Genomic DNA, 18,897 nt, shown 5'->3' on the forward strand with positions numbered 1-18,897 from the left:
GATGGTGATGGAGCCACACATGGACAAGGGCAGCCAGATCCAGCATTCTACTGATTCTGTGAGACACAGTACCGCTTTATCATACTTGTCAAGCAGTAATATTGCTGAGTCCATATGTATTTGGATACCTAAATATCGCAACAAACCTGTTGTCCATTGCAGTGGATATTTAATCTGTATCCACGTTGTGGCACAGTAAGAGGGAATATGAGGGATTAATCCCAATTAATGCGAAGCCCAGAAGGCCCACCAAACTGCACAACTTCTCTTAGTATGTGGGATAGATTATGTTTAGGATTGCAGACAGAGTACAGTGTCATCTGCGTAAGTGGAAACAATCAGATTGTAATGCAGAAAACGGATTCCCCGGTGCGCATGATAGTCACCTAACACACTGGCAAAAGGTTCTGTGACTAATGCATATGGTAGCAGTAATATGGGGCATCCCTGCTGAGTGCCCCTTGAAATAGAGATTGGACCCATGATCAACCCGTTAACACGGATACAGGCAGTGGGGAGGGCATAAAGTGTCTTGACCAGGTGCAGGAAAACATTGCTGACACCCACGCGTCGCAACACGGAGAACATAAATCCCCCTTCGTTCGACCGAGTCAAATGCCTTTTCGGCCTCCAAGAACAAATCAGCATGCACATTGGGCTCGATGTGAGAAATTGCACCAGAAATAATACAAAGGGTATAGATCAAAGACCAACCCAGGATGAATCCAGCTTGTCCTGGACCCACAATTACCCACAATACTTGCGAGTAGGGGTGCCATGCAATTAGCCAAGACTTCCACAAAGAGGTTTGCGTCAATATTCAGCAGTGATAAGGGGTCTTTAGGATGAGCAGCAATCAGTGGATTTACCCGGCTTCAGCAGAGTGACTAACACAGCTTCACGCATGGTAGGGGGCATGGGGCCATCTTTGACTATTTCTTTGAAAAGCGTGACGAAGTGCGGGACCAACTTATAAAAGGCCACGGTTAGCCTGTCTGTTCCCAACGCCTTCCCACCTGGCATATCTTTCAGCGCTGCTGCAATTTCCCCAGGGCAGAGCGTAGCCATTAGGTGCTCCCTATGTTCTATGTTCCATCGTCAGCCACTTCATAGTGTTGTGGGCTAGATAATCTGCTGAGGCCTGCTCATTATACTGGAGGTGGGAGGTATATAGATCTGTATAGTACTGGCGAAGGCAGCCCATGACCTGCTTAGTCATATAAACAGGCACTCCCTGTTAATCTTTGATGGCCAACACCGTGCTGTCCTCTCGAATGGGCCGCATGAGGGCCACCAATGTAGCACTAGGACATTCGCCTTTGCCATAAACCCTCACTGTAGTAAATTTCCCCAGATGTTTTACCTCGTTCTGCACCACTTTGTTATATTCATTTAGGCTGGCTTTAATGTCCCCCCAACAGTCTTTGGTCAGTGGTTTCCCAATGCGCCAGCTCAAGACTCGCCAGTTATTTTTCAAAACACAATAGTCAGCCCTGGATCAAGCGGAGTACGCCAGCATGCTTGGATATGATAACCCCCTTTATGTAATCTTTAAAGCCTTGCCATATTGTAGTAAGCTTCCCCACAGATCCCACATTTGAGGTAATATATCCTGCAATTGCCTGTCCCAGTTCTCCGCGGAATACAGCATCTAGGAGAGACTACTGCGGGAACCCCCAGGAGAACATAGGGGCCATAAACTGTATCTGAAGGACTAACAAATACAGGAAATGATACGAATAGGTGCGAGTTAGGTGTGCACAGTGATGGAGACGAAGTACCAGACTCCTGGAAACAGCCAGTAATCTAGGCAAACATGAATTTCGTGCACAGAGGAGTAGTGGGTATATTCGCACCCTGTGGGTAACCTATGTCTCCAAACATGCAGCAAACTGCAGTGACAGGCAATGTCAGTAAGGGCACGGGGCACAGCCACAGGGTGATGCGGTGGACCCTGAGAACAATCCTAGTCCAGACACAGAACACAATTGAAATCATCACCCAATATCTGGGGGGGAGGTCCCCAAACTGAGCAAGCTTATCGCAGAGAGCGTAATAAAACTGTGGGTCTTCGCTGTTAGGGCCATACACCCCTACCAGTAAAGCAGTCAAGTTGTCTTTATGACAACGCGCCACCACAATCAGCTGTCCAGATCCATGCACATCACTTGAATTATAATACCAGAGTCAAGGCATATCCAGATCAGTACACTACGAGCGTGCACAGTAAAGCCCTTCATGCATCACTGGTTGTTCACCAACTCGTGCAAACAAGCACAGTATAGTATTGGATAGTCTAATTTCAGTTCCTGTAACTTGTGCTTGGCCTCCACGCCTCTTGGACTTGTTGTATAAAATCCAGATAGATTGACAGTTTGGTGCCCTCATGGTGAAATACCTGCAGCTCTAGGAAGCAAAGGAGAGCCGCATTTCAGTCTCTGTAGTTTAAAAGCTGCACAATAATTGGATGTAACTTTGCCCCAAGCACTGGTCTAGGCACAAGGGAGCAGTGGGTGCACTCACAACAAACAGAGAACGTCTAGCTCCCTTTGAGGTCAATAAGAAATTGTCCTGCATACCGCTCCATGTTGCCAATGTTGGTGGACTCAGCCAAACCTGTGATGTGAAGAAAATCCCTCTGGGATCATGCCTCCCAATCCTTTACTTTGGCCTGCAAAGTCAAGAGCAGCTTCTCCATTTGCTTCTGAGAGGACAAAGTGGTATCCTGTTCATCCTCCACCTCAGAGATATACCTCTCTACCATGTTAAGTGCTCTGCATGCCTATCTAAGCACTCTAACATCTGATATGTCCTGAAGATCAGTGAGTCTATCTTGTCATCTATCTTGGTGAGGCTGTGTTGCATTGCAGTCTGGATTTGGTGCATTTCCCCACCCATCTCTGGCCCGCAGTCTCCTGCTCGGATCTATCACAGTCGCACCTTCATTACAAAGCTTGGGAGTCCTCCATGACTTACATTGAAACTTAGGTTGTGACTTACCCATTTGACCATTGTTGTTTATGGTGTTGCAGCAGAGTGCACAGCAGATGTCAAGAGAATCACCCGGATGCGAGAGCGAAGAGGCTAACTGTGCGGCCACACAATGCAGGTAGTGTACACTTGTACAAGCCCGGTCAGGGGAAAAGGAGAATGGCCAACAGCAGTAGGGCGTGACACATTGATACCATGGGTATCACCGCCACCCAAGCCCTCATGCTGTACCACACACTAGGCACAGCCAGTACCTCTTCAAAGTCCCCAGGTATGCAGCGTGGCCCGGGACTCAGGCGTGACAGCTGGGCAGGAATGCAGCAGAGAAAGAATCTGCATCCACAGGTGGTCCAACAGCCCAACACCCAACTGTCATCCAGGGGGCTCGGTGGCTAAGCGCCCTCAAGCTCTGTGTGCCCAAGACTGTACCACCACACATCAGGCCAATCAAGCAGGTCTAGTCCCCACAATTATGGCTGTAGTAGGATCCAATGGAGGAATCTGCAGGGTCACAAGGCTGCCATGTCACCCCCTAACACCCAGAACTGGGGGGCACCAATGTCCGGGGATGCGGGCGTGCCAGTGTCTATACAGCAGAGAGGCCCCATGAAGGCCACAGAAGCAGTGGTCACAAGCGCGGTCCTCCGCGCAGTGTTACCCTCCCATCGGCCCAATATTCGGACAAGGCTTAGTTGCGGCCTATGCACGAGGGCTGCGAGTCAAAGCAACTTGGCTCACCTGCAGGTAGCAGGGCATCCGTGAGGGCAAGAGCAGCAATGTAGAGGCTCTGTCAGAGGCGGGTGAAGTCAGCAGAGCAGAGCAGTGCAGCTCCAGTCACTCGGCAGGCCATAGCCAGCCTGCAAAAGCTGTGGCAGCCAATCTAAGGGCCAGCACCCTCCAGCAGTGCAGGTCTCAGAGCCCCAGGTGGAAAATTATTGCAGAGGAGGTTCATCCGCCATCGGAGACTAGTGAACAACCTGGCGGGGCCCTCCCCAACAATCAGAGGACCAGGTGGAGGAAGGGGGTGAACGTCTACCACCTCAGCACAACCACAGCCCCAGCCGTATGGCAGCTTGCGATCAACAATGCCGGGTAACACATTGTCTCTTCCTGGCAAAGTTTGGCACAGATGGCGGCACCTCATTTGCACCCCTCCACTGGAGGTGCACGGAGCAGCTACGGATCGTAGAGGACAGGTGTGCGGCCAATGGAGCCCGACTAACCGGAGGCCATCTTCAGGCCAGTCAATCTCTGCCCCGATTCCCATAATTAATGTTTTGCATAATTTAGACAAGGCTGTTTTAAAAGTTCACTTTCTAGGTTTAGAATTCACCATGCAAATGGATTCCAGAAAAGGACGTATATGGATTTCTGCATCATGGCTTGTCATACAAGAAACTTAGGGGGTCATTATGAACATGGCGGTAAACACCGCCGTGTTCGAGCTGGCGGTCTTGCCATAGACCACCAGCCCCCTTGAGGCCCCGCAGGCCGCATTACGAACATTCTGCTGGGCCGGTGGGCAGAAATATTGTTTCTGCCCACCAGCCCAGCAGAATGCAGGGCCGGGACATTGCCGATGGCTCCACATGGAGCCGTCGCCAATGCCTCAGTGCGGCGGGTGCAGCAGCACCTATCACGCAGATCACTGCCCAAAAATCGGGCAGTGATCTGAGCGATGGGGCACTGCACGGGGCCCCTGCACTGCCCATGCCAAGTGCATGGGCAGTGCAGGGGCCCCCAGAGGGACCCCAGAGCACCCCTTCCACCAGCCTTGTCATGGCGGGGAAACCCGCCAGGGAAAGGCTGGGGGAAACAGGTTACATTATCCGGTGGGCAGCACTGCTTACAGCGCTGATAATGTAGTCCGCCATCGTCAGGCTGCCTGTCGGCAGTAGCCTGGCGGTGGAGGAGGGCCGACACAGGCGGCCCTCCCTGTGTTTATTATATGGTGGTTCAGACCGCCATGCCGGTGGCGGTCTTTTCCGCCACCGATGGCATGGCGGTCTAAACCGCCGGGTTCGTAATGAGCCCCTTAATGCCAAATCACTTCCTCAGCAACTGCTGGTAAGGGTTTTTACAGTCTTTTAATAAGCTTCTGAATTCGCCCTTATCAGCAAAAACTGAGCAATTGATTTGCTGCAGCTTCCCAACAAGGAAAACTGTTTTGACTTCTGTGGACCCCTAATTAATCATTGCTGGTACTCCGGGACTCCCATTGAATCATTAAAGGAATCTGGGGATCCCCACCTAAGCATTTTCGATGACTTGAATGGCAAAACAATGCACAGAAAGTATAGAAACAAACATTCATCAAACAAGTACATAAATATTGAATATTTTAGTCAATCCACAAATATATAAAAAATCATTTTAATTCGAAAGTCGGCGCTTATCTAAATTCAAATGAGGCCACTCATAGTCCATACTATATTCTGTTTGATGCACTTGCACTGCCCCACAAATCAATCTGAGGATATTAACTTTTAGCCTTCAATTTCAGATTCCTCCACATTTACAGAACGTTTTAAATTTCTTAGTTGCACACTTTGCTTCTTCATGTATATACACTTTATTTATCTGTTAATATTATTTAATGTTTAAGCAATCAGGGACCCCCCTGAGTAGGCGGATCACAAGTTAAGAACTACTGGATTACAGTGCTGTGGAGATCGGGGAAGAAAGGGCATTTGACATTAGGTTTCAATGCTAAACCCTCTATTCCTTTACCCTTCAACACTTTGAATTAACAGCTGACAGCAGCAAATTACTTCCTCAATGGCTGCTGCTAAGGTTGTTTTGAGCAGCTACTTATTAAAAGGTTGAGAAAAGCCTTGGCAGCAGCCACTGGCAAAATTCCTTTCGGGAGCTCTACATGGAGTAGTCTTTGTAATTACCACTACCCGACATGGGAGAGCTGAAGCCCACAAGAACTGGTAAGTATAAATGATTTTGCCTGCAGTTTTCATTTTTTCAGATGTGATAGGTGGATATGAATTGAGTGAAACTGGTGAATTTGCAACAAAATTAAAAGAATGCCTGCCACCACCCAACCTCTATCATTCTTTCCGACAGTTGTATTGAAAATCAGACCACACCCAAGTCTCGCATGGAAGCTTTTTGGCAGGCTGGTGGGGTGCAGATAAGCAGACCACTATCTGAGTGGCAGGATTTCTGCTTTCCAACACACACTGCAATTGGCGGTGGTGGGATGGAAATTAGAACTTTGACAACGGGAAGGTACAGCCTCTCTCTATTAATGTTTAAATACAGCCTTAGTTTTAGAGGGTTATCCGTATTCTGATTGTGTTGTGCTATTATATTGACATCAATAGTCATACTGAACAGTCTGCTTTCTGGTATGTCCACCTGTATGAAAAATGTACAGTTCAAAAATGTGAGTTATGTTTTTATACACTATAGAACTAGAAGAGCAACATTCAAAATGTTTGTGGTGAGATAGGAATGTTATTGTACAATCTCCCTTTTCTCATAATTTCAAATGAATATACTATTGTCTACATAATGAGCTCACAATGCAGCTTTTTCTTGACAGGTTTGGTCATTGCTTGGCCCAGGCATGCTCTGTCACAAACCAAACCTTAAATAAGTAGGCATTAGATGAAGAAAACCTGGAATTCAAAGGTCTCCCAATTCTTCAAATAGAATATCTCGATACATCAAAATATTGTTAAAAAAATGAAGCACAATCATGTTAGTGACATATCCCTAGGTCTCAGGAATCTAGCTTATTTACTACCCCAAAACATCTCCATTGCATGGAAGGAAGCCTTTAAAATGCTCAATGGCCTAGGATGGGTTATTCGCAACTTCTGTAACTTAATAATATTTGAAGTGACAGGGTCTGTTTAAGAGGGAGGTCTTTTATGCCCCTAGCACTGGACAACAACATTTTGACCAGAGATACAAGGAAGATCTTACCATATTCGCCCCATCTCAGAGATAACATCCAAGATGTAATTGTATGGCACTTTGGAAACTGTCCACCTACTAATTGATCTGGGTATATCTTATGAAAGAAATAGATGACATATTTTGTTAATGTTACAGTCATCTAATTATCAATAAATATAAACTTAATTTTGCACAGCATTAATGGGACTGATGTTTAGAAACTCATAATGTGTTACAACAAAAGAAAACTAATGTTTTCACAAATATCTCGGTCTTTTAAAAAATAAAACAAATTCTAAAATAAACCTTATATACAGTGTGAGTAAATCCTTTGAAAATAAATATGCAATAAATACGATTAAGAGAGCATTAATTATACAAAAACAGAGAAAATGTAATATTTCTTTTTTGAAGGTTTTTTTTAATGTTACTACCGACAAACATCAAAAACTCCACAAGCAAAAAAATTGCCTAGCTAGAGGTATCCTTTACCTGGGTATCTTCATCATCCAGGTGTTTGAAGGAGTTCTCCTGAGCTGCGTGCAGAACCTGGCCGGTTTTTAGTACATGTGCTTCTGGGCCTTGTGAAGGAATCCCACATCTCAAATCACCGTCAGTTTTCACTGCCAAAAACCGAGGTAGTGGCAAGTCTTTAGGAGCAAAAACAAAAAAGTGCAGCAGTTATTGGGGTTATCTGTCATTAAAAATAACAAAACATTGCACTGCAATACTATATCAGAAATTGAAACTCATTATTCCTAATGTAGTACTGGGTAGTCTCCAGTCCCTCCCGAGTGGAATGAGGACCATAAGTATGTTGTCTTTTTTAAGACCAAAAGGGTCATGACAACTATGTTGTCAAATAGGTAAGGATTCCTTTTTCCTGAATGGTGGAAAATACTGTGCAAGAGTTTAATACAAATAGGGCTCCTCTGCGCCTGCTGGAAAGAACACAACAATCCTTACCTTAAACTGAATTTTTATATTCGAAGAACTCTATTTCCCCTCACAAACACAGACTCTTTGTCAACGTGGGCCATGTACGTTTTTTATGTTTTACTCAAATGGGTGACGTTTGCACTCTTTGGAGGAAAATGAATCTATTTTTGTGAATGAGTTCCATCCATGCTTTCTGAAATATAACAAGATATCTGACATATATCATTTACTCAAATAAATGTATAATTCCAAAGTCCAGGTATAGTTTCATTAGGTTCTTCAGTGTGGGGCTCCTAACTTTGTGTCACACCCTAGTACCCTTTTTATCCAAACACTGGTCTCAGCGGCTTCACAGGCAGATTTTAGGTCACCTCATCAACCGATTGTTGTGGCATGCTTCATCATTGGTGGCCTATCCATGCCATGGGAAGTGAATACCACCCTGGCAGACTCGACCACTAGTCGGGAGTTCTGATACATTATGCAGGATATAGCGTGGATCCAGATTATCGCAGGGTATACGTGTCAGGTATTCCTTTTAATAGATGGGTACTCTAGATATAGTTAAAAACCATTACTGCAGATGTTAGATGAATTAAAATGACTCATCCATCTACCTATGTCTAACCAACATGTTTTGAGCCTTACTCCATGCCCAAATGGGTCATCAGCCTACGAAGGGGCTTTACTCAGGTTAGTATCCCTGCCTATTAAACATTCATCTCATGCATCATACTAAGGAAGGCAAAATTTAAATGAAACCAACTAGGTTTTGGTTTCTACCCTAGTTTGTGGTTAGTTTTGCGCCCTGAATATTATGAAGGAGCACTATTCGGTAGTCACAAAATCGTCAACAGTATGAAGCCACCATGCACCTACCAGTTCCTTCTCATTTCATGCGTACCCATTCATCATTGTTTTCTGCCCATTAAAAACAAATCAAAATTATCTGACTATTTTTTGAGGGACAGGAAATGATCATTGATGAACCAGCCCCCAGTTGCTCAGAGACTGGAGACACAACTGCATCCCATTAGCATGTGTCAATCAAAGGATCTTATAGTGGCTTCAGCTGCATGTTAACAACTGAATGCCACCAAAAAGCCAAGTGATGTCTTATCTCACAGGGTCTGGCTACATGCAGACCAGCACTGAGAATAAAAGAATAAGAACATTGAGGGGGAGAACTCCAGAGACACTACTGTAGCATGGCCACCTTGCTTCTGATATGCAGTCCAGCAAGTATGAAAGGATAATGACTGCCGGCTCACGCCTTGCCGCTAAAATAAAACAATTTGAAAGGTTGATATACCAAAGATTAAAAAGGAAGTAAGATTTCAGCCACATCTCTACTACCATGTAAAAATATTTAAAATAGAGTGTTTAAGGGAGCACCTCCACTTCACAATAACATGAGATGCTGCCACTTTCCTTCAAGGATACATGGCATGGAAATAAAGGTCATGGCCAAAAAACACATCTGCCAATAATAGCTGGGGAACGGGCAGTCCTCTCCTTCATGGTTATCATTTCATCATGTGGCAGGGAAATCATAGACAATGGTTCCATTCTGCGATTGTTACATATTCATTTTTTACAAAAAATCCACAGATGCACGTGCAATGTCAGCTAAACCTCAATCTCCCACTAGATCCACCAAACCACAGGTATTTTATTGGAAAACCACAGGGTGCCTCGCCATCTCAGGCACAGGGCAGTATCTCTCAGCAAACACTTGCTATTTTATAATGTAGTGATCCTTAATTACTAAGGTTTAGTGTGAAGACGTGTGGATGGATGAGTGGGCAACTTTGATAAAGAATCAACAATTAGATGGATGGTCAAGTGCTTGGATGAATGACTAAGTGACTCAATGCAAGGATATGTACAGGATGAGCTCATTCATAGATGGATCAATAGTTAAATAGGTAAGTGCAATGATGGACAGTTGGATGAATTGGTGAGTGCATGAAGAGTATGTATGTGGTTTGATGCAGACAGGTTACACCAGTCTTATATGCTGATTCATTTGACATCAATATTCTATACATTTTCAGACTTGTTTTAGTGTAACCAGTTGGGGTATTAGTTGAGAGGGGTGGAAGCCCAACTCAAAAAGTAAACACAATCAGTCAGGTTAACTTTATTCCATTTTATCATAAAATCATAAAAGTACACACATGAAAACAATCATGAAAGGAGTCAAACTCCACGGATATGAACAAGGTACGTCCACAAAAGTACAAATTTGCAGATACATGTGCAAAGAAACTTACAGTTCCATGAGAGCTGAGCAATAGTACACAGAACCAGCTCAGGTGAGGCTCCTAATTAGGAAATATCCCCAAAAACAAAATGTAAAGTGCACGTGAGGACTTTTCACGAAATGAACATACAAATCCCTCAATAATACGAAATAAAAATAAATAATAAACTTCATAAATAAGGGATATATCAGAACCATGTAAACATACTCATTGCATATGCACTAATCCAGATAAAAAACGTGATAGAAAGAAACACACATGGCGAGTTGGTAAAAGTTGTAGGAACGAGAACGCAGGTCTCCCTTGTCTAAAATTCAAAGGTAGAAGTAATGGGCGAATATATTTATGGCGTCGAGTACAAAATCTAGGACGTATCATCACAATGTGCAAAGGGCCTGGATGGGAGTGTTGTCACAAACACACGTTTGCAACTCTGACTTTTTTATCCACCCCCCCCTCCTTCTGGAAGGAAAGATGGTGAAACAGATGTAACCTAAAATATGTCAGCAGCCTGCAATGATGATTGGACATGTCTAGGTTCAAATACGGTTCCTTCCCACTTACAGATTTTACCATGCTGAACTAGCGCACTGAGCGCTTAGTCAGTGTAGTAGTCTCTCGTTCTGCTGCCACTCTGGAGTAAAAGGCATGCCTTAACCAAGCAACATCTCTTTTCACAATGAGGTAGGTGTCATCAAAAAGATCTGAGATGTCCAACTCAGTGACATTTTTCTTAATGTATGCCAACCATAGAATTGGGGACCTGTAATCCAAAGTCATGCAGTCATGAACAATTACCTTATTGAGGTTTAATTAATCCTGCAAGATCGGACGCAGATAAAATCTGAGACAGATCCCAGCCCCAATTCTTCGTGGACAATCTCACATGAAATACTTTGGGGGACGTTTAAAAGACCTCTCAAGAACATGTTTTCAACAAACTGTAATGGTGCGATAGCCATATTCCACAGCCAGAACTTTCCATGGGAATGCATTTGGCATTATAAACGTTGAGCATTACCTTAATATGGTTCTGCCCGAGCCGTCTTGAAAATTCACCAAGCCAATACTGTGAATGGCCCTTTTAAATGGTCATTATGTATTTTTGTGAGCAATGGAAGCCAATTAAAATGGGAATCTAATAAGATACCCAGGTAATTGAAATGCTCAACCTTGCTAATAAACTGACCTTTAACTCTTTACCAATTTAGATCTAGTGTTTTTAGGACCGATCACCATACCATGAGATTGTGTATAATTCGTTGAATGATCAAGGCCATTCATAAACCCAACAAAGAGAGCAAGGAGACGTTGCAAACCCTTGGCTGTGAGCACAAGTAAAATAGCGCCATCCTCATATAAAAGACAGGCAACAGACGACCACCCATGCATGGCACATCTTTGCCATATTCTATTAAACATTATTCCACACTGTTAGTATAACGGATAAAAAGAAGGGGAGCCAGCATGCAACCCCTCTCTTCAGGCTAAGGTGCTGAGTGCATTCTCCATTAATGCCACCGAGGCTGTATGGCATTGTGCAAATCACTTAAGAAAGCAACCAGGTCAGGCTCGACCCCCATGGACCCCATCTCTGCCCAGAGCTTAGCTCTGTTAATACTATCAAATGCCGCTTAGCTCTGTTAATACTATCAAATGCCGAGCTGAGGTCCATGAATGCCAAGTGAGTCGCACCCCCTTCGCCGTAGTGTATTTGGAGACTATCAGGTGTAAATTCAAACTTTGTTCAAAGGTTCCCCTCCCAGGCTTAAAATCATAAGCCTATTAAGCCTCAGATAAAATGTTCTGTTCATCGGCCCAAGTAGTGAGGTGGTCCAATATAACCCTAACTATGATTTTGACCTACGTATACAAAAACTAGATAGGACAATAGCATGCTTGGTCCATTCTATTCCCCTGTTTGAATATGGGGACAATCACAGATTGCTGCCAGCTAGTCGGAAGCGAACTGTGAACACCAGCGTTGCTATGCTGTGTCACTATTGGAGCCCACAAATCCCCAGGTACCCCATTAGGTCCAAGTGCCTTACCTGTTGGAAGGGACAAAAACGTTTTTCTACCCTCTGTCCAATCAAAGACAATTCCAGAGGGCTGCTGACCACAGGGGATCAGTTGTTCTCCCCTCTCAATATCATATATTGTCTCAAAATGTTCATTCCAGGCCTGAGGGGTAATAGTTAAAGCTTGCTCTGAATGAAATAGAGGATGATTCATGACCCTCCAGAATGGCGCACTATCCCAAGAAGCACAGTCCCCAAGAAGGCTATAATACATCTCCTTTTTAAGTTCCTCTGTTGTTCACTCCGGGTCAGGCGATAGGAAGCCATGGCCTTCCTCACCTCGTTCCTACTACGGGGAAGCTTTTTCAGAAACTCCATTAGCACTCTATGTGCCTGTGAGCCCTTCCTATCAAACCACCTGAAAGGCAGAGCTGGTGATACCGCCCTAGGCAACGTAAGGGCGACCTTGAGACACCCAGAAAGGCTTGAGAAGGCTGTCAGTATACTGGCATCGGTAGCTTTCTCGTTGAGACACATTTGAATCTCTTGCTGAACAGGTGGAGAGTATATGACAATGAAAATCAGCTGGTATGACCTTGTTTGATTTAAGCCTTCGCCCTTAGTCTTTTAGGCTATTTCCTTACAAGGAGTAGCATCTTGTGCCACTGTCTGGCTCCAACAAAAAATAGCAAAGAGGGGGTTATGATCACTATGTGCGTGCCAGACCACAACAAAAATGTATTACTTGTATCAATTATGGAAACAGCTTCTGCCCCTTTGAATGTTGGGGTTCGTTCATCAGAATTAGCATCCCTTTTACTAAACAGATTCACAAAATTGTGATCCATATTTCATGGTTCATCAAGTCCCCCTGTGCTGTATGTTTAAGTTGACCTTGGTCGGTGTTTTAAAGAAAATCATCATAGTTGCCATACAAATAAGAGTTTGAATAAGGATGCAAGTTAAAATCGCCCATCAACACCAGAACCATAAAACTGGAAGCATATTGAGTGAAATCATTAAAAAACTTATCGAGATAAGTAGTAACATCAGACTCCCCCCAGACGAGACTGAATTTTTAACATTCACAACCAAAATCCTGAGCATATTTGAGAAGACCAAAATGATGCCCAAAATATAGGGTGAATTGGAGATAATCGTCTCAATTTTACAGTTTAGAGACAATTTTATGAATGTCCGTAAGCCTTCTTTGGCTCTGCCATGATTTGAGCTGAAGGCATCGGCGGCAAATGTGACAAAACCATCTAGATGCAATATCCCATCTGTGTTCCATGTCTCCTGTTCCTCTAATGACAAAGGCCGCCAGCTCCCTCTTTCTGGCCAGAATTGCCTAGAAGAGCCCAGAACGGTGGTGTTATAAAAGAAGCCCAGGGGAAGCAAGATAATTCTACTTCTTGAACCAAAATAAACTCTATTTAGGATGTGACCAGCCCTTCATTCATTTCGAAAATGTATGACTGTACAGTCGACCTCAAAAGATTTTTTAGAATGGCCAATCCATCCCACTCTCTGCACCATAATAAGTTCATTAAAAAGCAGTTGGACAAGATTTACCCTGCTGGACAGCCAATGAGTAACTTTATTTTTGAGCTGCTGATAGCTCTTGCTTTCCTCGTGTTTGAAAGGGGGAACATTACCCAAAACCAAGGTATAAGGAGTAGAATCAGGGAGCAGCTGAATAACAACATCAGAGTATAAGGTCACCACAGCCACTTCAGAGGATTAAGTCCAGCCCTGCATAGCCTGGCCTTGGCCTACTATATGGGTCATTTCAGGTAATAATTTCCTGCCATTCGAGTCACGGAGCTTACGCCCCTGGGGTCTTAACTCTGCTGGATGGGGCGAAGGGATTCTACCAGCTACATTGTCAGAAAAGGAACTAACGCACTTCTTCCCCCTTTTAACTTTCATAACTGAGAAGGCTAGAACACACTAGGCCGTACTTGCAGTGGCATCATCAAATCACTTTGAATTGTGGGAGATATCAGGCCAGCTTTACTTTACATATTTGCCACAAATGAGTGAATGGAGGCCATCGAATCACCTAGTTTGCTGTTCTAGTTTCTGAAATAAGTCAAAATGATGGCAGGACTGAACTGCTGAACCAAGATCATTAGCGTACACCCCCTCCTATCACCCCTACCAGTTTTGTTGCCCCATTAGCTTTAACCGGTGTCCCCAGGCTTTAGTCCTTAGGTCTAGACCCTTCCCGGTTTTTACTGGTGGATCGTGTTTGTAACATTAACCAAGTCTTGGGGCTGGCACAGCAAATGAGTACCAGACTGGTCCTTATCCATAGGACTATAGGTAGAGTAGCTCTGATTGGAGATACACTCAGGGGAGCCAATATTAGACGAAGCCCCCCCCCCCTTGTCCTTTGATAGAATTGGCATCACAATGAATTATAGCCAACTGGTCTTCCACACTTCAGATCTCCTCCACTAGGGCCACCATGGCATGGTTTGGAAAGATAGAAAAGTCTTGCTAGTCCTTGCTTGTTTGTCTGCCACATTTAGAGTATTGACTTTCCTCTTACCCATCCTGCTGGGAGAGAGAGATATGGGAGTCTACATCCTCCTCCCTCAGTCCTACACCAAACTGCTAAAAACCAAATTACAGAGATTACTCACAACAGTCATAAACTAAGGCAAAAGTCAGAGGAGTGGTCCAGCCCATCATCTTAAGGGCTCTGATGCAAGCAGATGGGCCCGCTACTGGGACACACTCGGGTGCATACCGCGCATCGGACAAACGCTTTATTCACGGTGTCAGTGGGCTTCTTCTCCTCTCACTGCAGTATCGGCCAAGACTTGTGGGACACATAGTCCCTCCAAAAGCAGCAAAGCATAATGTCCCACACAGCAGAGAGTGCATGAGTGTTTTATGCGCAATATCAGCAGGCCCCCTCCTCCTCACGCAGCGGTACTGGCCAAGACTTCTGGACAAATACTCCCTCCAACAGCAGCAAACCAGAATGTCCAACTGTTGGACTTGACCCTTTTTGCAGGGTTACCCCGAACTTTTTGCCTTTCTCCTCCTACGTTTCTGAACAAGGGTTGCTCCCCTGGGTGGCTATTATCTATGAGGCCTTTTCTGCCACCCTGGGGACAGATCAGACTATTTTAATTAGGCTGATCCGCCCCCAGGGTGGGGCAGAAGCCACTGGGCACCAGGGATTTATTTATTTTGAATTATTTTTACAGATGGGGAGCGTCCCTATTCATTTTAGGCCATTTCTGCCCCCCTGGAAGGGGGCAGATCAGCCTATTTTTCTTACAAACCACTGGACACCAGGATTTTTTTTTTACATCAGTTTCATGCAAAGGAATCAACCCCTTAGGCAAGGGTCACTCCCGTGGGTGGGGGTCAAATTTATTTTTGGCCACGTCTGCCCCCCCTTGTGGGCAGATCGGCCCATTTTAATTGGGCTGATCTGCCCCCGGGGGAAAGGGGGGCAAAAACCACCTAGGCACCAGAGATTGGGTGTTTGTGGGTGTTGTTTGGGGGTCAGCCCCTTGAGTAAGGGTCGCTCCCCATGAGGGCACATTACTGTTCGGCCATTTCTGCCACCCTCGGGGCAGATTGGCCTATTTTTGGAAGGCCCATCTGCCCCCAAGGGGGGCAGAAAGCCCACCATAGACCAGGGAAGAATTTGTTTTTTTTAAAAGAGGGTGGAGGTATGGCCATACCTCCACCCCGAATTAATGGGGACAAAGTTGTTCTGCCCACCGGTCCACACCTCGGGGGGGGTGGGCAGAAAGCCTACTAGATGCCAGGGAATAAAAAATAAAAAAAAGTTGGGTGGTCGCTACCAACCTGTATGGGCATGGTTATGCCCCCACCCAAACTGAAGGGGGTAACAGTCTTTCAGCTCTCCCCCACACACTAAAAGATCTTACGGCAAGCAAGATGACATTTGATTATTCTGGGTTTTGGTTTTACATTTGGGCCATGACAGCTTGTCTAACTGTCAACACCATGGCTGCACGCGCGCTGTAGGGCCTGCCTGATGCCAGAATCCGTGCATTACTGCTTCCACCACACAGTCTTAGTCCAGAAACTGCCATTTGCAGAATCTGGTAGCTGCTGCAGTGCGCTATACGCGCATTATCTTTATTTCATGGCATTGGTCCCAAGTATCTTTATAACAGCCATCTTGGGCGGAGCACTTTGGGCGCAGCACATTGGGTGGGGCACTTTGGGTGTGGCACTTGGGGCGGGGCACTTTGGGTATGGCACATGGGGTGGGGCACAAGTCTATTTAAGTGACCCCGTCCATTTCTCACTGCTGACTATTCTGAGGATCTCGTGAGGACCGGAGCTTTTCTGTTTGAAGTCAGGTGTTTCCATGTTCCTGCTTGTTCACCTGGGATTTCCCCGTGTTGAGGCATTTGAAGCAGCGAGTAGCAGACACTCAGGGCGGTAAGACGGATGGTGGTTTCTATCTTCTATCATCCGTTTTCTTATTTGATAAAACTGTTTAAAGGTTAATATTCTTTTTTTTGGGAGAAAGTAGTAATCTTTGGCAATCAGCTGTAAATATTTAAATTGATAACAAACTAAGTGAATGTTTTGCTGTTACCGCTTTCTCGCAGTCACTTTACAACTTCAGCTGCTTACTTGTGGAGTCGCTCGGTAGCAACAGAGATGCATTGTATAAGCGTGGTTATTCAGAAGAGGTTTAAATAGTTATGAATAAATGTGAAGCCAATAATTTGAATTTAAGGGAATATTTGATTATGGTTAATGTAAAATACGGACACAAACTGAAACCGTGTATCTTGGAAAGTTTTTTTAAATGTGAAGTAACATTTCTTTGAGTGAATACCGTGTTAACCTTTCATTTCTTGAAACTTATGAAAGGCGCTATGATTTACTATTGTTCCAAGCGACTGCTGGATTTATAGTTGACGCATTCCGAAGAGTTCTGTGATTGATATTTCTCTGTAGTATCTGTGATTCTTGTTTCCGCAGGTCTCCTTCCTCGCTGTACCCTTCCTTAACTCCCTACCCCCCACTTGGCCACTCTAAGACTCTGCGCTGTTAAGGCTTGTAGAGTTAGAGCTGCCAGGAGGTGGGCCTATTGGCAACAACGCGTGTACCCTGAGGATTTGGTCTCGCTGACAGAATAGTGAGCCCACAAATGTAAATCCTCCTGGTTTACGCTTGAGTTGTCAATATGGCCACCTTGGACGATTTGCTAAAAGTAATAACGCAAATACAACTTGATTTGGTTGAGTCGAGGAACACCACTGCCACCTTAGCTGAAAAGGTTGCTCAACTACAAGATAAAGTGGGAAAGAAGGAACAAAGCCCTTTGGGAATGGGTTGGCACACTGTTCCACCACAAACATCAGGAGTGAATCCCCCAATTAACATTTCACTCACTGTTCCCACACCAATTCCTTTAGCTGCACCCGAGCGGTTTTCTGGTGATCCCAATAAAGTTCAGACTTTTCTTACACAAGTGGAACTCCATTTCACTTATAGACCAAATACCTTTCCAGATCCACAATCCAGAGTAGCATTTCTAATTTCCTTTTTATCTGGAGATGCTGCCACATGGGCAGTTCCCTTAGTTCGCCAAGATAGCCCATTACTCTATAATTGGAGAAGGTTTGTGCAAGAGTTCGAAAATGTCTTTGACCGAAGAGCAATTACCTTGTCAGCAGATCGAAAGTTGCTAGAGTTACAGCAAGGAAATAGGGATTTAGTTTCATATTTGGCTAATTTCAATTGGTTAGTGCCGAAAACAGCTTGGCCAGAGGAGAAAAGAGCTGCTCTTTTCTCTCAAGGTCTCCAAGACGAGTTGAAAGATGTTCTTGCACAAATTGATCCTCAACCAACTGGCTGTTCAGAGGATATCAACCTTACTTTAGATTGGCTCATCGCCTTGGTGAAAGGAAAGGAGAACGGAGAAAACCTGAGAGAAGCACTTGCAGTGCAGACAGGAGTAAAGGTCCACAACCAAATAATGAAGTTAGCCCAGAACCAATGGAGATAGGAGCAGTCAGGCAACCTTTAACTAAAGAGGAAAAAGAACAGCGTCGAAAAAATGGACAATGCTTGTATTGTGGCTGTAAGGGTCATTTTGTAAAAGAATGGCCAGTAAAACCAAAGAGCAAGATACCTGTAACAAAAATAACTGTAGCAAGTGTAGATACCGAAAAGGAAAACTAGAACATCCAAGGTGTAAAGAAGGGTTACTCTTGGGTGTAGTCATTAACCCTTCCCAAGAAACAAACCAAAATCAACAATTAACAAGGTTACAACATTTAAGAATCGATCTGGAGATACAGGTACAAGATCAAGTTCATCTAAGCAAGGCTTTAGTGGACTCTGGTGCTACTGGCAATTTCATAGACGCGCAGATAGTTCATTCATGGAATATCCTGTGTGAGAAAAAGAAAACACCAGAGGTGGTGCAAGCACTAGATGGCAAACTACTACCTGGAGGACCAGTGGTTCTACAAACTCTTCCATTGTCAGTAACTTGTGATGGACAGATGCAAAAGATTAAACATATTGAATTGATAACGTTTGATGTGATTCATGCTCCTCAGTATGGGATGATCTTGGAATGCCATGGTTGAGTTATCAAAAATTCCAAAGTAGACTGGAAAGAAAGAAAGATAACGTTTGCATCTCCTTTCTGTAAAGCGAAGTGTCTTAAGACAATGAACATTAAAACTCCCATTGAATCCTACGTAGCCACAGCCGCTGAGAAGGATATAGCTAAATTC

The 18,897-nt window shown here is 44.5% G+C and overlaps 1 protein-coding gene across 5 annotated transcripts in view; it reads right to left on the reverse strand.

Annotated features, from left to right (window-relative positions):
* The window catches only part of REPS2 (RALBP1 associated Eps domain containing 2), a 636,764-nt gene that overhangs the window by 376,846 nt on the left and 241,021 nt on the right, over nucleotides 1-18,897 (reverse strand). For all 5 annotated transcript variants that reach the window (XM_069204533.1, XM_069204534.1, XM_069204532.1 and 2 more), the window contains exon 3: nucleotides 7,399-7,556. In XM_069204533.1, coding sequence (XP_069060634.1) covers nucleotides 7,399-7,556 — 158 coding nt within the window. The remainder of the gene's footprint in view (nucleotides 1-7,398; nucleotides 7,557-18,897) is intronic.

The sequence above is a fragment of the Pleurodeles waltl genome, chromosome 8 (genome assembly GCF_031143425.1).
Source record: "Pleurodeles waltl isolate 20211129_DDA chromosome 8, aPleWal1.hap1.20221129, whole genome shotgun sequence".
NCBI classification, from domain to species: domain Eukaryota; kingdom Metazoa; phylum Chordata; class Amphibia; order Caudata; family Salamandridae; genus Pleurodeles; species Pleurodeles waltl.